General features: G+C 39.6%; 1 protein-coding gene and 1 long non-coding RNA gene across 3 annotated transcripts; one reads left to right on the top strand and one right to left on the bottom strand.

Annotated features, from left to right (window-relative positions):
• Nucleotides 1-249: 249 nt before the first annotated feature.
• Naa30 (N-alpha-acetyltransferase 30, NatC catalytic subunit) lies at nt 250-18,057 on the bottom strand. 2 transcript variants are annotated; one of them, XM_076544893.1, is made up of 5 exons: nt 17,914-18,057; nt 16,845-17,670; nt 11,870-11,993; nt 10,408-10,463; nt 250-3,695 (listed from the first exon to the last, which is right to left on the bottom strand). In XM_076544893.1, the coding sequence occupies exons 2-5, from the start codon at nt 17,667-17,669 to the stop codon at nt 3,558-3,560; spliced, it is 1,143 nt and encodes a 380-aa protein (XP_076401008.1). In that variant the 5' UTR covers nt 17,670; nt 17,914-18,057; the 3' UTR covers nt 250-3,557. The 2 variants fall into 2 exon arrangements, with proteins under 2 accessions (XP_076401008.1, XP_042140696.2); XM_042284762.2 differs by lacking the exon at nt 17,914-18,057 and having other exon boundaries at nt 16,845-17,829.
• Nucleotides 18,058-18,206: 149 nt separating this feature from the next.
• LOC143267358 (uncharacterized) lies at nt 18,207-19,159 on the top strand. Its single transcript, XR_013042365.1, has 2 exons — nt 18,207-18,612; nt 19,032-19,159. It is a non-coding gene; the product is annotated as an uncharacterized LOC143267358 (long non-coding RNA).
• Nucleotides 19,160-19,918: the final 759 nt, after the last annotated feature.

Here is a 19,918-nt window from a genome sequence, read left to right as displayed (position 1 = left end):
TAACTCCTTCCAGTTAATGAGTGTTTAAAATGCTCTCCCTTGTACTGCTATCTCAGTTGACTAACTTTGAGTACATTTAGCAATCAAGTTTGTAATTTTATTTTCAAATTTACTTTGTCAGAACATAACGTAGGAAGATAACAACTGTATCATTCCTTCCAAGTAACTCTTGATGAAGGGCAGTGAGAAATAGAACAGGTTGCTTTTTGATTATCTGAAACCGAAGTATAGAATGTACACAGCTGTATCTTAAAGAAAAATGCAAACACAACTTAACCATACTTTATTTGACTGCATGTTATTCACACAGCTTGCACATTTCAAATCCCATTAAATCTCTCTCCGAAAGGATAGGGGTCAATAGGAGAAACTATGCAGCAATACCCCAGTCATTGAACAGCAGTCCAATATTTTTGAGATACACGTGATATTTCATAGATACTCAACTCATATGTGGCGTCAATATAACTTATGGTTATGTTTTTACAAACCTGAAAGCCCTAGGACATTATAGCACTCATCCTAGTGATGTCGAGGTGTACTGAAAAGTAACTGGTGTACTACCAATCTGATTTCCTCGATGTTCCTGGAAAGTGATGAACCTCATCATTTTTAGACACCATAATAAATATACACATCCAGTCTTATACATGCCAGCCAATATCACAATACAGGGCATGGGAAGAGTCGAAATATGAGTTAAACTCCTTTACACAGATTTGTCTCACAGGGCATGGGAAGGGTTGATATATCAGTTAAACTCCTTCACACAGACTTTTCTCTTGTGTGTAGAGGGTAATTTGGAGAAGAGAGGCAAAAAAAACCTTAAAAATCAACTTTTAATACTAATTTTTTCTTCTTATTGTGCTGGCTTCAACATCAAGTACTAATGTTATGATTTGTGGACTTTGATTATTCCAGAGTTAAGTAGTTTCATCCCAATGTAAGGGAAATTATAATCAGCTCACACATCAAGACTGGTAGCATACCGTTAGCTTTCTTCAATACTAACATATACAGCTTCATGGTAGCATGTGTTTAATGTTCAGCAATATCAACTGCCAAACCAGTGTCAGTGGATAGTACAGTCAGTCTTAAAGAGGCAGCACCCCACTAAAAGAAAGTTGCACCAATTTTGCTCAGTTTTAGCCAAGTGAACCCACTGTCAATTATAAATGGAATTACTTTAAGCTGATATAAGAAAAATGAAAGCCTAATATCAAATTAATGTTTGAAGCTATTTCAACTTGGAAAGCTTTAATTTTGTAATCAGGTTATTAAGTTAGAGGTTAAAATTTTAGGTAAAAAAAAAATTGGTCAATTAATTAAAAATATCAAAGTATATTCATCATGTATCCATCCATTGAGCAGTATTGTGTTGATCTGATATTTTAGTCACATAGTTCAAGTCATGTTTACAAATCACCAATCAGTTCAGTTAATTCAGCAATTCGGAAGTTAAGGGGAGTCATGACAGTCTCATTGACTACATAGAAGAACAAAACTTTCGAATTGATAAATCTAGCATGTATCTACTTTACAACTATACCCATTAGAGTGAGTCAAGAAAATGTATGTTCATCAACAATTCACTACTTCTGTACCAGCAAATCAAAACAAACTTTGATGATGTCAAGTACACTGTTTAGCTACTTCCCTTCACACTGAAAATGAAACAGAAGCATCATGATGACTGGCATTCTTCTGAATGTTGGAGCCCAAATGAAGTTCGACCAAAACAGACTCAAAATGGTCAGCAGAAAAGCTGAGTACTATGTGGCCATCACATTTTTAATATTACCAGTATTCTGAATTGAACTTTAAAGAGCAATATAAAATGGAAAGACACATTTTCTTAAAAATAAGGAACTATAAATGATCCCACCAGCAGGAATTTTTATTTTCAAATATAAAGTGTGCATCTTTATTTTAAAAGTACTTGTTACCATGTTCACTTTCAAAATATTATACTGAGCAAAGAGCAGCTTTCCTTTTAAAAAAAAAAAAAAAAAAAAGGAAAAAAAAAGCAACAAACTTTCCTGAAAAGGGGCTTTTACCAACTGTTAATGGAGGTAGGGTTTTAAAAAATACAGTAATTACAGCCATAAAATAAAATTCAAACCAAGTACTAGAGCAGAAGAAAAGTATAGTCAAATGAAAATAACAACATGAATGCCAGATTCCTATAAAACATTTTTCAGAGAATGAATCTTTTCCTTATGAGTGCTTAGGTTTTCTAGTTAAATAAATTATCCATCACAAGTTTACGGACTCAACTCAAAACAATTAGCTAAAATTTATTAACATTACACTGATTAGCCAAAATACACTGTAACTAATAAACACCTTGGCTGCTCAGAAAACCCAAAGAACTCATTAAAAAAAATTTTCATCCCTCCCCTTTTTCTGGAGAAACAAAGCAAAGGTCCCCCAAGAATCTGCTCGAGTATAAAGAAAATAAATGCAGCTTAAAACGGATACAATGCTCTTTGAAATTTATTTCTAAGACAAAGAACCATAAGTGAAGTATTTTTCAAAAATGGAAGCAATGTGAATTCAAATCAAGTAAAAAAAAAAAAAAAAAACCAGCTACTTTATAGAAGCTGTTCTTCACAGCTTAGCAATCATTTTGATTAAATAAAATCATACCAATTTACATTAATTTTCTATTCCTTTCCAAAAATTCCCCGTTCTCAAAAAACAAAAACAAAAAAAGTGCATCCAAAACCCAGCAATTTCCAGCTCCATCCCTTTAAGCCATTTCCATTTCCCAAGTAGATTCAACTTCTTACTGTAAGGGAAAAAGGGACTCCTACAACAAAACCACTGTCACTCACCTGGAAAACTGTCCAAATTATAAAAATCTGAAATAATTTATTATCAAATTTAGAATTTAAATAAAAACAAGTTTGCTTGCAAAGGCATTAAAGAAAAAGAAAAGACAGCATGCATTCAAAAACTAGAGATGAAGACAGGAATACTTATCTACACAGGCACTGGCAGACGCAACTGAATTGTCATCTTTACTCATTGTAAGACAAATCCCACCCCACACTTTTCATCCACTAATTACTGAGGTACCAATAATATTCAAGAATGGAAAATTTAATATTGAAAAAATAAAACCTAAATTGAAGCTTTTCCCTCACCCTCTTCAGAAAACTATGGCAGGTTTTGTGTGAAATGTTAGTATACTTAAGAGACTTACTACATTGGCGTCTTTAAGGAACAAAATCACGTCCCACTTCCTTGTTCTGTGATAAAATGATCACTATGTAAATAGCACTGTCAGCAAACTTTGCAAATGAACAAGTCTTGGCTAGGAACTGGCACATCCTGTTGGTACCAAAAGAACCCTTGAAGTTTAAAACAATCTCATTTAATTCAGAACAAATGCGCCATGCCAAAGTGCAACAAATGTTGTGCGACACTCAATGGACACTGACAGATAACAGCTGCATGGGAATTACTAAATCCACCTGCAAAGCAATTCTGCACAAATTGCATTGCATGCACAAGTCGCTTCCATGGGGGAGCCACTCCTTGCTGGCAGTCTCTCAGCGCAGCCACAGTTTAAGTCGCAGTGCGTCAACTCCGTTTAAATAGTATCTGAACAGCCTCTTATCTCGAACAAAACCAAGGTTTTCATAAAGTTTCAAAGCAGACTTATTCGTTATTTCTGTTTCCAAAACAACCTTCAAAAAAGAAAAAAAAACTTAAGTTATAATTTTATATTAAAAACTGACAAAGTATATAATTAAATATTTTTAAAATTACATTGATTTGTTAAAAAATGATAAAACAATACTTGTGTACAGAAAAAAATCATCAAAATACTAATTATTTTTGAGTTAAGACGGGTAAAATCACTGAGAACTTTTCTCCTGGTTTTTGTGCTGTTTCAACTTTTAGGACTTGACTACATGTTTATAAAAAAAAAAAAACAAAGATGAACTATTTTCCTGTGGCGAAAACTAAGGTGATATATAAAGAAAAAGAAAAATCAACAATCAAAAGTTTTAAAAGTCAGTACTTGAAATTATTTGGTCTGACCTCTAACTCCTGTTTTGTATTAACCTGTCACTGTTTATCCTGGTTAACAACTACCATATTGGCTAGAGCAGTGGTTTCTCAACCTTCCTAATGCAGTGAACCCTTAATACAGTTCTTCATGTTGTGGTGACCCCCGATCATAAAATTATTTCCATTGCTACTTCGTAATTATACTTTTGCTACTGTTATGAGTCATAAGCATATATTAAGCACATGGTCTTTGGCGACCCCTGTGAAAGATCTGACATATCCCCCTGCCCAAAAGGTCTCACTGGTTGAGAACCGCTGGTCTAGCGTCTAGACCAGTCTGCAAACTACAAGAATTGAGCCAAATATCCTAATGCTGTCAGTTTCCATAGATAAAATTTTCCTGGTGGGCTGGGGATAAAGCTCAATGGCAGAGTACTTGTCTAGCATGCATGAGGTTTGGGATTCAATTTTCAGCAAAACATACAAAAGAGGGAAGAGAGAAAAAGAGGGAGAGAGAAAGAAAAAAAAGAACAAGGCTATATCCATTTGTGCACATGCCTATGGCTCCTTTCTTGACACAGAACAGAGCTAAGCAGCTGTCACGAAGACCCATGGTTTATAAAACTTAAAATATTTAGTATCTGGACTTTTGCAGAAAAAGTTTACTGAATCTAACTAAACCAAGGACTTTAAACATTAGGGTCCATCAGTCACCTGGAGGGATGGTTAGAATAAGATCGCTGAGGGCTGAGGAAGAAAGATGCGAGGTTGAGGAGACAAGCACATCTCTAAATCACTGGCCAGTCTGGACAAATCAGCAAGCTACAAGTTAGATGGAGAGACCCTGTGTCAAAACTAAGGAGGACTGGTGATGGTTAAGCAGGTGATGTGTTTGCAGAGCAAGTCTGGCAACCTGAGCTTGACAGTGCGAAGCTCACACAGCGGTGTAAGAACAGAACCAACTCTGTTACAGAGTTATCTGATGTCCACATATACCATGGTGTATGCACTCACACATCACAACTATATACATACAGTAATAATTACAAAACTAAAGTTGGGAGAAATAAGGCAAGCAACTGAAGAAGATCCCTTGTTGATTTTAGACCTCCAACTTGCATGCACATATATATGCCATACACATATACTCACACACAAAGAGACTTACTTAGAAGAGGGCCCAAGAATTTGCATTTTAAACAAATGACAAGGTGAGATTGATGTCACTGAGAATCAGTGGTCTAAATATTACTCAGATCAAAACTTAACAGAGGATCACAGAGTATTAGGTTCCATTTGAGTCTTTTAGAATTATCACTGAACTGGTAGCCCTGACACCATAGGGCTGATATTTCTGAAACTATGAGCTCTTGTTTCTACTTTCCTCTACCTAAACACTCTCTTCCTTCCCAGCTTTTATGTATGTTACTCTATTTACCTTTTGTCTTTATTCTCACCTGTGTCACTGAGAATTAGCAACACAGCTAATCACAGTTCAAAGGTTGGGCATTTAGAATGAGGGGAAAATGGCAAAAGTACAACTAAACACAGACACAGCAAAGCATCTATAAAGACTTGAGTCTCTTCCTGTTCCATCTTCAACAAGAATTCAAGAGACAGAACAGATAGCACCTCAATTTGCTTTGTCCAAAACCACTCAGGACCTGCACAATTCTGCATCATGGTGAAGAGGCTCTCTATCTCACCATCCAGTTCCTCAGCCTGAGACCCAGGAATCTAAACTCTTTTCCCACCACTCTCCTATACCCATGTAAGCACTGAGTACTGTCAACTCTCCGTCTGAAATTTTCTCTCAAAATAGTCCTCTTATTTTTATCCCACACTGACAGCACCATAAACTGCCACCAGACCAAGAAGTCTCCCATTTTCTACATGCAATCCTCTCATTAATTTCCTAACTAAAATAACTTACTCTTTGTCCTTAAAATAAACTTAATGATCTAAAATTATCTGAAGAGGCTTAAAGGCCTATCAATATATGACTTCCATGTACATCCCCAGTTTCCCTCTAAGTCTCCCTCATCCTCCTCTTCATGTTCAATATCAAACTGTCAGTCTCTAAAATCAATTATGATCTACTTCACCTCCTATAGGTGCCCAAGCTTTTAACAACGTAATATGATTATCACTTACAAACATGTTGGGTCAAATCCACAGCTATTCTAAAACACATGGCCCATGCACAAGTTGGATACACACCTTCAATCCTAGCAGAGGCAGATGTCTATGACCACTGATCTAGCCAAAGCTACATAATGAAAAACTGCCATGATCAAACAAAAATTCAAGTTTAACATTGAATGCTATACTAGAACACCTGAGTACAAATTTTCAGATCTGAATAATTCTCTTGGGAAATTCTTGGAAATTCTGTTATTAGGTCAACATGTAATTACAACTAAGTGTTAAATAAAGGCAATTTAATGTGAAAAAAAAAAAACTAATGTTGCCATGATGCAAAATTACTAACTCATTTCACTATAATAAAAAGTGAAAATTTTTAGAAGGATAGCTATATTTAGACAGCAACCTTAAGAAATAGACATGGCGGGGCTGGAGAGATGGCTCAGAGGTTAAGAGCACTGACTGTTCTTCCAGAGGTCCTGAGTTCAATTCCCAGCAACCACATGGTGGCTCACAACCATCTACAATGAGATATGGTGCCCTCTTCTGGCCTGCAGGCTGAACATGCACTGTATACATGATAAATAAAATCTTAAAAAAAAAAAAAAAAAAAAGGAAAGAAATAGACATGGCTATCTGTATCACTGGTTCTCAACCTGTGGGTCGTGACCCTTTGACAAACTTCTATCTCCAAAAACATTTACATTATAATTTATAACAATAGCAAAAAAAAGTTAACTATTTTTCAACATTTTTATCACTTCAACACTTATAAATATTTTATTTATTTATTTTTATTTTGTTTTTCGAGACAGGGTTTCTCTGTGTCGTTTTGGTGCCTCTCCTGGAACTCGCTGTGTAGACCAGGCTGGCCTAGAATTCAAGAGATCTACCTGGCTCTGCCTCCCAAGTGCTGGGATTAAAGGCATGCACCACGGCCACCTGGCACCTTATTTTTCTAAATCAAGGTCTATAATGGAAATTTACTACAAAGCTCTTTTACTTTACATAGAAGTGTGACGAAAGAAGCCAAAAGATAATTGTTGTAGAATATTATTTTAAGATGTGTTACACTTGTTTATGCTGTGGAACATTTGTTTAATGACGCAAAGACATGTTGCATTCTTTTATTTTGCATTTGTTTAACTCTGTGAAGCTGTGTTAATGTGCCTGTCTAAAACACCTAATGGTCTAATAAAGAACTGAATGGCCAATAGTGAGGCAGGAGAAAGGATAGGCAAGGCTGGCAGGAAAGAGAATAAATAGAAAAAGGAGAAGGAAGGAGCAAGCGAGGAGAGGAGGACACAAGGGGCCAGCCACAGAGTAAGAAGTAATGAAAGGTTGACAGAAATAGAGAGGCAAAAGGCAGACAGGTTAACTTAGGAGAGCTGGCTAGACATAAGCCAAGCTAAGGCTGGGCACTTACAAGTAATAATAAGCCTCTGTGTGTGTGATTTCTTTGGGAGCTGGGAGGCGGGCCCCCCAAAGTTAAAGATCTCAAAGAGTAAAAAAAAAAAAAAAAAACCAAGATAATTCTGGAATTTTTTGGTCCTAAAGAAACACATAGGTTCCCAGCACCTATGTATCAAGACAGCTCACACCTTGAGCTATTATAAGGGGCTCACTCTTCTGACCTTCTTGAACACCTACACACTAGCTGGCAGACAAGACAGACAAACAGAGACACACACACACACACACACACACACACACACTTTTTTTTAAAGAAGCTTAATGTGTTTGATTCTTTATTACAAGAGAAATACAATTGCAGTGATGCTCCACCAATTATCCACCAATAACCCATTATGAAGATAAGCCAAACTGGCACAATTTAGACAATACCCTTTAACACTGTAGGCTGGAAGTTCATGGACAGCAGGCTGTACCCACTGTTATCTGGCTCCCTACAGACCTTGACTAGATATCAGATGAATGAACAAGTAACTACTGTTCTTCACAACAAAAGCTAAAAGCATATTAACATAACTTCACTCAAAATGACAGAGTAGGCAAAGTAAAATGATTTGCCCTCAATTATACAACTGCTAAGTCACAGAAGATGGATAAGAAATCAAGGTGTCTCATACCGAGTTCTTTAAATAAGCCAACCCATTCACTCAAGATACTTACAGTATGGGGCCAGTGAGACAGCTTAATGAATAAAGTGCTACCAAGCCCAGCTGAACTGATGAAGTCTAGGTTCAATGAAACCCTATCTCAAAAATTAAGGTGGAAAGTAATTAAAGAAGACAATCAGTTTCAATCTCTGGCCTCTACATGCCCACATACTTACACTTACACACACACACACACACACACACACACACACACACACGCAAAATAAATACATAAATAGCAGTATTTAATTTTAAAATACATAATAAAATTAAGATTTAGCCATATACTAACACATTTTTTTCAAAATCTCCACATACTATCTTAGAAGCTTTGATGAAAGGCTAGTAATTAGTTCAACACTTAGTAAGTACACATCTTGCCTTATAGGCAATGACTAATATAACTCATGAAAGACTTAACCCCAGAAACAAAGTAGTTCCTGGCCCTAAGCATTCCTGTTTACAAGAAATAATTCTCAGTAGCAGAAAATCAAAATACAGTCTATCAACTCAAAGACTTCTCCAAACAGCTAAGCAACCTTTGTAAAGCCTAAAAAGTTATTACATCTGCATGAAAATATGCTTAGAAAATATGAAGGTAGATAATCAGCCTTCAGGAGAAAGGACATAGTTGAGGAACAAGACAGTAGGAGGAATTTTGTAAAAACACGCAGAGACTCTTATTTTAAATTACTATAAATTTTATACCAAACAACTTTATTGAGTGTAGCTAGAGTTTTCCAGAACATCCCACAGCAATTTAGCAGGGCACATTTCTGTAATTCTAGTACTCTGGAGACTAAGGCAGGAGAATAGCCAGTTTAAGGGCATCCTGAACTACCTAGTAAACTCTAGGCCAGCCTGAGATAGAGACCCTGACTCATAACAAAACAAAACAAAAACCCTGGGGTTTAAAAAGTCAAAGCATGTATTAAAGTCCAAACAAAGGAATCACCTAATGCCGTGTACCTGACAACTTTGCTAAGACACATCTATGTCCTCACAGTAAAGACAGGTGCTGAGCATAATGGTACACACCTCTAATCCCAGCATTTGAGAAGTTGAGGCAAGCATCAGTGAGTGCCAGGCCAGCCAGGGCTACATAGTGAGATTCTGTCCCAAAAGACCAAACAAGTGACTTTTTTCCGTGGATAACTGTCATTTATTTGTGTTGTTCATAAAGTACAATAACTTTATTTCTTAGTCATCACTGCTATAAAAGGCATCCATTCTCTAGTTAACTGTTCCCACCTATATTACGGTACAATGTTAACATCCCCAGTTATCACCAATATTTACTAAGCATATGTAAAGCATAGTGCTATAGTAAAAAAAGAAAGTACAGGTGGCAAAGGCCTTACAGACAAGCAGAAGAGAGAAGATGTGCTCTTCTGTTAATATGCAAATCAGTCATTCATTACTTAATACTTAGAGACATATTCCTAGAGTGAAATGTCCTCCATACAGGTTGAGAGTTTTCCCATGTTTTCTTTTTTTTTTTTTAAAAAAAAAAGAAAGAAAGAGCCGGGTGGTGGTGGCGCACGCCTTTAATCCCAGCACTCGGGAGGCAGAGCCAGGAGGATCTCTGTGAGTTCAAGGCCAGCCTGGTCTCCAAAGCGAGTTCCAAGAAAGGCGCAAGGCTACACAGAGAAACCCTGTCTCGAAAAAAACCAAAAAAAAAGAAAGAGAGAGAAAGAGAAGAAGAGAGGAAGAGAGAGAGAAAGAGAGAGAAACAGAGAAAGAAAGAGAGAGAGAGAGAGAGAGAGAGAGAGAGAGAGAGAGAGAGAGAGAGAGAAAGCAAGCTAGCTAGCTAAGCAGGACAAAAGGTAAGCAAAAAAGGAACAACACCACTTAAATGACTCACCTGATAACAAAGCTTTGTATATTAAGTATTTACTGAATATGTTTAGATTTCAATCTGTATTCTGAAGAAATTCAACTTCGTTATCTTAAAATTTACTCTATAATTGTTTCTAAACAAAATAATATTTCCTCTACAATCTGCATTTGTGTAGAAGATCTGCCATGCACTTACAGTACTATTACTACAGGATACTGTAAAAATCTACCCAGAAGAACCCTGCCTGGGACAAGAGGATTAAACACTTGAAAGACTCACCTCATCACAGTCTCCTTCAACCATGGCATATATAGCTTTCTTTACCAAGTTAGTACCTAGAATATAGATCTGAGTATTAATGAAGGGAAAGTATAAGTTTCTTAAAGAATCTAAATTATGATAATCAGAAATGCACAGAAATGTCAATATTAGGTTGAATATAGATACAGTGATCATCTCTAAATGAAAAATAAACCAGAAGTCAGCTGGGAGAAGCCCAGGTTTAAACTCATTGTCAAATAAATATTTACTTGACATATTTATATTTATAAAAATTTCTCATGACATGATCCTAACTTTGAATTAAATATGAGTATTAGGCAGTAATATCTATATTCCTTTAAAGCTACAAGTAACAAAACTGCTAATAGTACTAAAAGCATATCAAATATTATTTCATAAATATTGACTTAGCTTTAAAAACACCCTAGGATTTTACACATCCCAACAAGCACTTCTCCATCTGATTGTCCACTGTGAAAAAAGAACCAGCAGGTACCAGACACTAGGACAGTAGTTCTAACTAGGCTTACAAAACAGTCAACAGAGAAAGCTTGAGCCCAACCAGCTGAATGAGATTCTCAAGGAGGGTCTAACCATCTGCTTTTAGACTATCCAGGTGATGCTAGTGACAGTTAAAACCACACACATGCTGACCCAGAGATGGCTCCGCAGGAGATAAGATCCCTGGGATGCACACGATAGGAGAAAAGAGGCTCCCCAAATTGTCCTCTCACCTCTACAAATGCACTGTATCTCTGTCTCTGTCTCACACACACGCACACAAATTTTAAAAAAACTAAGGAATGCAACTTTAAAAGAAGTCTAGGAACATGCATCTCAGAATAATAATTACTGGACTCTCAAATTACAACAGGTTTGATAATTAGCATTATGTAATGATAACAATTACTCCATAATTTTAGCTTGATTAATGTCCAGTGAACTTGAAAATAGTACCTGGTATAAAATGCTCTCATAACTCTATAAAAAAAAAACAAGAATACTTTCTCCAGTACTTAGTATAATACAAAGCATTCTGGATCAATTTTTTTAAAAACTCTCAAGACAAAAACTGATCATTATCTACTTGTTAAAAACATAATCTCTCAAAAACATTAATTATAAAACCTATTTTAAGAATGTTCTGAAAATACGTTGAAAAAAAAAAATCTTAAGGACAGTGATATGGCCAAGCAAGTAAAAGCGCTTGGCCATAAAGGCTGATAATCTGATTCAATCCCCAGAACCCATGTGAAAGGAGAACTGACTCCCCAAAGCTGTCCTCAGACATCTGTAACCATGTGTATACATAGACACACAATAAATTTATTAAAAAAAAAAAAAAACTTTCTTCCCTTACCTTGAAGTTTATTCCTACATATTGACATTTAAATCTTTTGTTTCAAAACAAAAAATAAAAATAATCTATTCATCCTTTGTGAAATAACATTTTCCTTACCAATGCCATTTCTCCTGTATTTGGAATCCACGGCTAACATGGCTATATAACCTCTGCGGAACATCTTTTTGTGCATATCCAACTTGCAAACGATGGCACCTACACACTCCTCCCCTACCATGGCCTTGAAAATAAACAAACAGTTATGAAGGATACAATGCCATCAGGTACTGCAAAATTACCAAGGGAAAACAGCAACTGACCCTTGGTCAGCATTTTTGAGAGAAGAAACCAGTAGAACTCCAGAGCAAAACAGCAATCACAGAAAGTTTCAGAAATCTGAATCTCAAAACTCTTCAAATATTCTTGTTTCTAAAACTCAAACTTTCTTCAGATCATGACTTTTTTTTAAATGCTTATTAAAGCCCTAGGGAGAGACAGACAAGATTTCTACAAGGTAAACACTTAATGACTTTTACAGACTACATATCAAGTGCTTACAATTAATATAGTTTGCAATAAAGACTGGTTTACATTTGGGAAGAGGGAGTAAACAAATTATTTTAAAGAAACATCTACTTATTAGAATACAATAAAATATTGTACAATTCTCCCATCAGCAGAGTATTACAAGTTTTTATAATAAAGATTTAATGAAGGATAAATATAAAACATAACTGAAAATTACACCTGGTAGTTAACTTTGATCAAGAAAAAAGTACCTGTAGCTTTTTGTTTTTTTTTTTCTTCAGAAAAGGCACTGTTTAGAAGGTATTACTTAGATCACACTCAAAAGGCACTTTAGCACTACAAAGACTAATACATAATGGTCTCATTTTCAGGATATTCCGGACAGTATGAGTCATTATCATAAAGCTCCCAGAAATTCAATAGCCTGCACTCAGTAGGCTAAGATGGAAGGATCTGAGTCAGAAGGATCTAAGTTCAAGGCCAGCTTGATCTACACAGCAAAATCCTGTCTCCAAAAAAAAAAAAAAATATATATATATATAATGTATATGTGGTATTTTAAGATATACACATATAAATACCTTAAATTCCACTTTATATTAGTGTAATTAGAATACTATGACTTGTTTATACTTTAATAAAATCATCAGGTTATCAGTGTTTAAATGCTAAATGCTAAGTAATGCTGATAACTCATTTTGATATTCCAGTGTTATCAATGCAAATATTTACCAAGTATTTCAAAATTGCTAAAAAGTTCTAATAGTGTATACTGAGAAATGTAAATAGGACAATATCTCAGCAAGCAATATTTCTGTTTTGCAAACTAGTTCTCCAGAAACAACTATTTCAACAACAGCAGGAACTGGTCAAAAGATTAGTAAGCAAAATCTAACATACACTTAATATCTATTTTAACTTGAATTTGTTACAAACATTTTGTGGTCAATTATTTAATGAATTTCCTGAAATTCCTTTGTCAATAAACTGTGGAGAAATCTCTGTAACCAACATAATTTTAATTCATTTAGAAATCCTTGAAGGGAATATTAAAATCAATAACTAATAATAGTTCATTCCCATTGTATCACATATTCCATAATTCTTCTGGGTCAAAAAAACCTTACAATTATTATTTCCATTTTGTTTTCTCATTAAATTTAATGCACAACAAATCAATTTAGTTTCTTTTTGTATTAAAACCTGAAACAGAGATAAAAGCCATCTAAATGAACAACGTTCACAACCTTTTTCGTGCTGAGGACTGAACCCAGTCACATGCATGTATTCTATCACTGAGCTACATGCCCGGCCCAACTAATAGCATTTTCTGATTTGGATTGTCAGTATACATATATACAGTAATATATATATGCATATATATGCATATGTATGTATATATGTGCACATGTGTACACATATACATAATTATCATAGAACAATCCATATACTTCTAACAGCCAGAAAAAAAAATTTACCCTGACCTAGTAAGCTAGGCTCATGAGAAATGGAAATACATGTAAATCTTACATAAGCCCATAGGACAGCTGTATCCATCCTACAGTTAATAAAGCCATTCAATAAGTAAAATTAAAGCCACTAAATATAGACAATACTTTCAAATTGCAGTGGGATTTCAAACAAATATTTGTTTTCTGTCCATGTAAGTAAAAAGCAAACAAAATATTATGTTAGTTTATTGTAAGTAAAAAGCAAACAAAATATTATGTTAGTTTATTCTTGAGACTACTACATTGTTTCCCTAATTAAAAAATGTAGAGAAGCATAAATCAAGTTGTACACATCATCTAAAAATAAAAATCTGATATATGGATATATAACTTGCTCATTATAAAAATCAATACCGCAATCCTAATAAATTGCTTATCAACATTTATAACAATCACTAAATTACTTGTTTTTTTTTTCCCAAGCAAAAGCTGCTGCACACACTTTTGAAGCATATTATTAAATGTGTTTCTGAAGTATAGGAAGTGGTAAATCTGTTTAATTTCTCAAGGCTTTTTAAAAGCCTGTCAAGTCTACAGAACTATGAAAAATGTGTATATGCAAAATACAGATTCCCGATTTCTAGAACATTACAAAGAGAACCCTGGAGGACACAAGAAAGTTAAATTTAGAACAAACAAGTGGAAATACTACATTGCATAGCTAGTCATAAGTTTAAGAACTTCTGAAAACACTGAAACTGAAAATACTGTGACCTATACAGGGGTAAAGTTTATGGTAATTGACAGTGACTCATTTGTACTAGCTTCTATTTTCTATTTTCCAAAGTGTTACAAATATTAGGAAGAGTCTTTAAAAACTTGCTTTTATGAGTCAACCAAATATAGGCAATTTTAAGGTTCAACCTCACATATCCCATTTGGTCTACCACATGTTCTCCCTGGAACCTAGGGGCACTTTGGGGGTTCTAATCCCAAGACTGATGCTTAAAATGACAACTGTCCCTTGGTGACGACAATTATGTGCCATGATAATATGGTTCCTCATCTTACCTGCCATCATGAGAGGCCAGGAGACCAGAGAGGTAAAGACCTCTCTGCTCCTAAACAGCTGAAGATTTAAACATTACACATCACCATGGTTTTTTATTCCCTTTAAAAAGAGAAAAGGAGGTGGGTCTAGATTATCTCTAAGGTTGTCCTTTCTGACATCATTTGAAAGACACTGTTTATAAAAATTAGTTCTTATGGGAAATTCAATTTGAAAAGCATATAAAAGATCTAGTTGTAAACTGCCTCTGTTGTGTAACTAGTTTTATTGTTAGCTATCTGCAGAGTCATATTCTATGAGAAACCTTAGAGGCCAGCCACTTGTATACATTTCAACTTCTAGATATTCATAACTTTGGCTAGTAAAGGCTAACGTACAAATTAACTGGTCAATTAAGAGGGGTGTACATAAAAGACTGAAGTTCTACCATAGTATAAAATGCCAGAAAAACTGAGGTCTAGAGAAAACACGACTCAAGCCCACTACCACTGAACCACATCCCCAGCTCCATTTCAGTTTCAAATGGGACTCCATTATACACTCTGTGGATTAACTTACAATTAAACCAATACACAATTCTAAGGAATTGCATTTAATGACATTTATAATAGTGTTGTAAGTACTGTCCCATATTCACTGCCACTAATGTCTTAGAACTTTTGTCTTTGTTTTTTGAGATAGGGTCTCTCTACACAGTCCTGGCTGTCCTGGAACTTGCTGTGTAGACCAGGCTGGCCTTGAACTCAGAGATCCTCCTGCCTCTGCCTCCCAATTGCTGGGATTAAAGGTGTGCGCCACCAAGTCCAGCATAACTATTTTAACACAATGCTAAGAATCCTTAAGAAGAAGGAAAAAAAACACCTTTTCTGGAATACAAAATAGTACCTAAAGTTTAAACAAATGTTCTAAAATAAAGTTCAAGCATAATTAACATGAAGGCTAGCAAAACTATCAATTATCTACAATATCTAATAGTATTTCTGGATTACCACTAAGCTGTGGAAGCAACAAGACTTTTGATGTCTTGTCAAAACATACTGCAAGGAATACTGAGTGCAACTAAGTCGGGGTTAACACAAGAACAGGAGGAACTTTACTCTCTTCAAAGTGTGTGCTGTGTTCACGACACACAGCTCACACCTCCAGTCTAACACTATCTCGGTTAAGGATTTCACATAGACAGAAAGTGGGTCAATGTTACTGTTGAGAGATTACTGGTGCTGGGAACGTAAACTTAAAATGGTTATTCATCTTATCCAATAGACCGATCTGTTTGGCTTACATATAGGTAGGGAAAAAAAACAACTTCTGTCCACTATACCCGATACAAACCAATGGTACCAGTTTTTAAGTAGTTTCACGCTTAAATTTCTTGCATCCCACAAAAGGACTTTCTTTTCCAAGTTTCAGGTGACTTTCGGCCACCAAGGGTGTTAGGGACACATTCTGCAATGGCACACCTGAAAGCAGGCTGGCTACAACCATTGTCCTACCGAAGGGAACAATACCCATAATCAGTGAACATGGCTCTGAGATTTCATTCTCCAAAGCGGCCACAGTAAGTTTACCGACAACCATGTTCACCATAACATGTTTACTGCATATATCCTTCCCTGACCATGGCTGTAGCTGAATTATTACAAAGGCCTGTCTGCGAACAGCACCGTGTTCCAATTAAATCACTACAAAATGCTCTGAGGATGAAGGGGGGGACGGACAATGAAGACTAACCATGATTAGGCGCTAAGGTAAACAGGACGGAAGACACCTCCTCCCCCCACATCCCAGGTGAAACACGCTTTGCGCAGGCTTGCTGCTGTTACAACAGTAGCAAGTTAACCCAGATCAGGAGCTCTTACCTTCCACACAGTTCCACTTAACAACTAGGAATGTGCCCGCGCACTTTAGCCAGTCACATCCATCTGTAAGGTACTACGAAAAGGAAAGATACAACCACTGCCACAACCACCGGGCCCTCACGCTCCCTGCCCTGAGTGGCCAAGATCTCGGCTGGGCTCACCCTGTTCTCACGCCATCCACTTACCAAGAAACACAGCTGTGGCCAGTTGTGGATAAAATATCTATACGTATAAATGGAGTAGGGTTCAGACAGATCTTTGGTGATCAGTCTCATGATATCAGGCATTTGGAGCTCGGATTCATACCGGACGTATCGTATCGTCCGATCCTCCCCGGGCTCGGCCTCCCGGCCCAGGGAGCTCCTTATACTGCAGCCGGCGGTCAGAGACGAAGACAGCAGCTGCACCTGCTCGTCCTCCTCCTCCTCCTCCTCCTCCGGCTCGTTGCCCTCCACCAGTCCGTTGCGAGCCGCCGCGGGGTCGCTGGCCGCCGCCGCCGCGGGGTCGCTGGCCACAGCCGCCGCCGCCTCTGGCCGGCCGGGGAGCGCAGTTCTTGCATTGTTGGGGACCGAGTGGGTTGGTCTCTCCTCCGGGTGTTCTCCGGCTCCTTTTGTGGCAGTCACTTTGGGGGCCCCGTCGGGGGCGGCCGCCTCCGCTGCACTCAGGACCTTACTCTTGAGGGTCGCCGCGGCCCGGAGGTGTCGCAGTTCTGGGCCGATCAATCCGTTCAGCTGCTGCTGCTGCTGCTGCTGCTGCTGCTGCTGCTGCTGCTGCTGCTCCTGGGGCAGCGGCGGGCAGCGACGGCAAGAACGCGCCTTGGCCGGGGTCGCCGCCTCGCCGCCCGCGGGGCTCCCGCAGCCGCCTTCGTGCTCCTCGTCGTCCTCCTCGTCCTCGCTGCAGCAAGCGAGGGCGGCCCCCGCCGGGAACGGGCAGCGGGGCTCGGCCGCCGCTGGGGCCGCAGGCGCTGGTGGTGGGAGGAGGCTGCTAGGCCCAGGCGGTACCTCCGCCATCCTAGAAGCGACACAGCCGAGAGAGGAGGCCATGAGAGGCGGCCGAGCGGCGCCAGGCAGCGCGGGCCGGCGGGCCGGGGGCGGCCGAGGCGGGGGGGAACAAAGGCAGAAACCGTCCCTCACCGAGTGTCCCCAACGCCGCGCCGCCCCCACGCCGCCGTGCCGGCCACCGTCCCCGGGCCACCCGAGCCCCGCCGCCGCCGGCCGTGTCACCGCCTCCCACCCGCCCCTCCTCGCGGCTCACCCCGCGCCGCTCCCCGCCGCCGCCGCTGCCGCCGCTCCTCTCCCTCAGCCACCGCCGCAGCCGCCTTTGCCGCTGCGGCCGCTCCGCTGCCGCCGCCGCCGCCGCCGCTGCCGCCGCCGCCGCCGAGCCTCTCACCCGGCCGCCGCCGCCGCCGTAAAGCGCCTCGCCTGTTACCCCGGGTAAAGTTTCCTGGGCCAGGCTTTACGACACTTCCCTGCCTGCCGGCTGCCGGGCCAGAAAAAAGGGGCGTGGAGGGAGGTGACCTGGGCAGGGGCGGGGCCCGAGGTGTCTCCGGAGGGCTTCCGGGAGGCCGCGCGCCGGGGGGGTGTGGCGCTAGCCTAGGGTTCTTGGCCCCGGAAGTCGCCGGGCAGCCTCCAGGGCAGGGCAGGGCTGGGCTGGCCCGGCCCGGCCCCTGGGACTGCTGCGGCGGCTTGTGGCTATCGACCGCCCATCTCCAGAGCCGTTTCGCAGCCGCACGGTTTCAACTTTTGCTCTGACCTGGCGCGTGGGGCAGGGAGCAGCCGCTGCGGAAGGTAGCAAGTCCCCGACTGCACGGCGAAAAAGAGGGAATTTAAAAGCACTGAGCTGTGGAGATAGCATTTTGCAATGGGAAAGAACTTCATTATCCCGTTGGGACTTACAAAGTCCCTTTTGCCCTATTCCTCCATCCCGAAGACTGGAGGCATAGATGACTAACAGGTGCTGGCCTGCTACGGGCACCCCTGGGGGAGAGTGGCAGAGATGGTGGCGGCTAAGAAGCACATTGCTAATTTGTGATTGTAAATGTGTTAGGTTGAGAAGCACCGAGAAAGAGTTCACGGGATCCACTCGTGTGACATGCGTGCTAAGCAGGTGTAGAAGACTAGAGCCTCAGCATGCATTTGAGCATGTGGCTTACCTCCGTCTGCTCTAGTCCACAGCTGGTAGTTTGCTGCCTAGCTGAGCTCAGGGGCACAAAAGTTGTGTAAATAACTCACATGCATACTAATCAAGTTATTTTGTTTTTGTTTTAAGTTGTTTGTAGGGGCTGGCGAGATGAGTTAGCTGGTAGGAACACTTGCTCCTGGGGTTAGGTTCCCAGCACCCATATGGCAGTTCACAACAGTCTGTAATTACAGGTCCAAGGGATGCTACAAGCTCTTCTGGCCTCCAAGGACTTCAGGAATGCACATGGTGCACAGACAAGCACACATACAGGCAAAACACCCATGTATGTTTAAAAAAAATAATAAAATGTATTAAAATAGTTTTTATTTATTTAGACTGGTTTATAGAGCTAGGCGGGTGTGCCCACAATTAATGTTTTCAGGGATAGGCTTCTGTGACAGAAGATGTTGGCATATATGAGACCTCAAAGCCTACCTCCACAGTGACACACTTCTCCAACAAGGCCACATCTTCCATTTTAGTGCCACTCCCTTTGGGGGCCATTTTCTTTCAAACTGCCATAGGTATGGTGTTTGAGCACAGCAATAGAAACCCTAAGACAAGTTTGTGCCAGGATGGGTGGGGTATTGCTGTGACAGACCTGACCATGTTGTCTTGGGGGAGGACTGGAGGAGGACTTTGGAACTTTAGACTAAAAATGTCCTTGAGTCTTGAGAGCGCAGTGAACTCCTCTGTAGCTGCTTGATAAGAATGTTGAGAGCAGTGCAGATGGCGAAGGCCTGGCTTGTGACTCGACCAGGCCATTGGAATTAAGAATTTGTGGTTCCCGTTAGCTGGGGCTGAAGAATCAGCTGTGATTAACAAGACCCCAGAAACTACTAAAGTACTCCATTCTGGTCACCTGGAGCTGAGAAATTATCAGTGATTAAGAGACCAGTATCATTGAGGTAAAAGCTTCTGGGGAGTGTTTCCCTGAGAGCACCCAGAAGCAGTGTTTTAGAGGGGGCCAAGGTTGTAATGACAGCTGAATGGTTTTGAAGTTTTGAAGGCGTGAAGGGGTCATGGAGAGCAGCTGAGGCTCGGCACTGTGAGAAGCCGTTGGTGAAGGTGCAGCCCC

Source organism: Peromyscus maniculatus, chromosome 9 (genome assembly GCF_049852395.1).
Source record: "Peromyscus maniculatus bairdii isolate BWxNUB_F1_BW_parent chromosome 9, HU_Pman_BW_mat_3.1, whole genome shotgun sequence".
NCBI classification, from domain to species: domain Eukaryota; kingdom Metazoa; phylum Chordata; class Mammalia; order Rodentia; family Cricetidae; genus Peromyscus; species Peromyscus maniculatus.
Note: the sequence above shows the minus strand (reverse complement) of the source record. Positions and strands in the feature narration are given on the sequence as shown.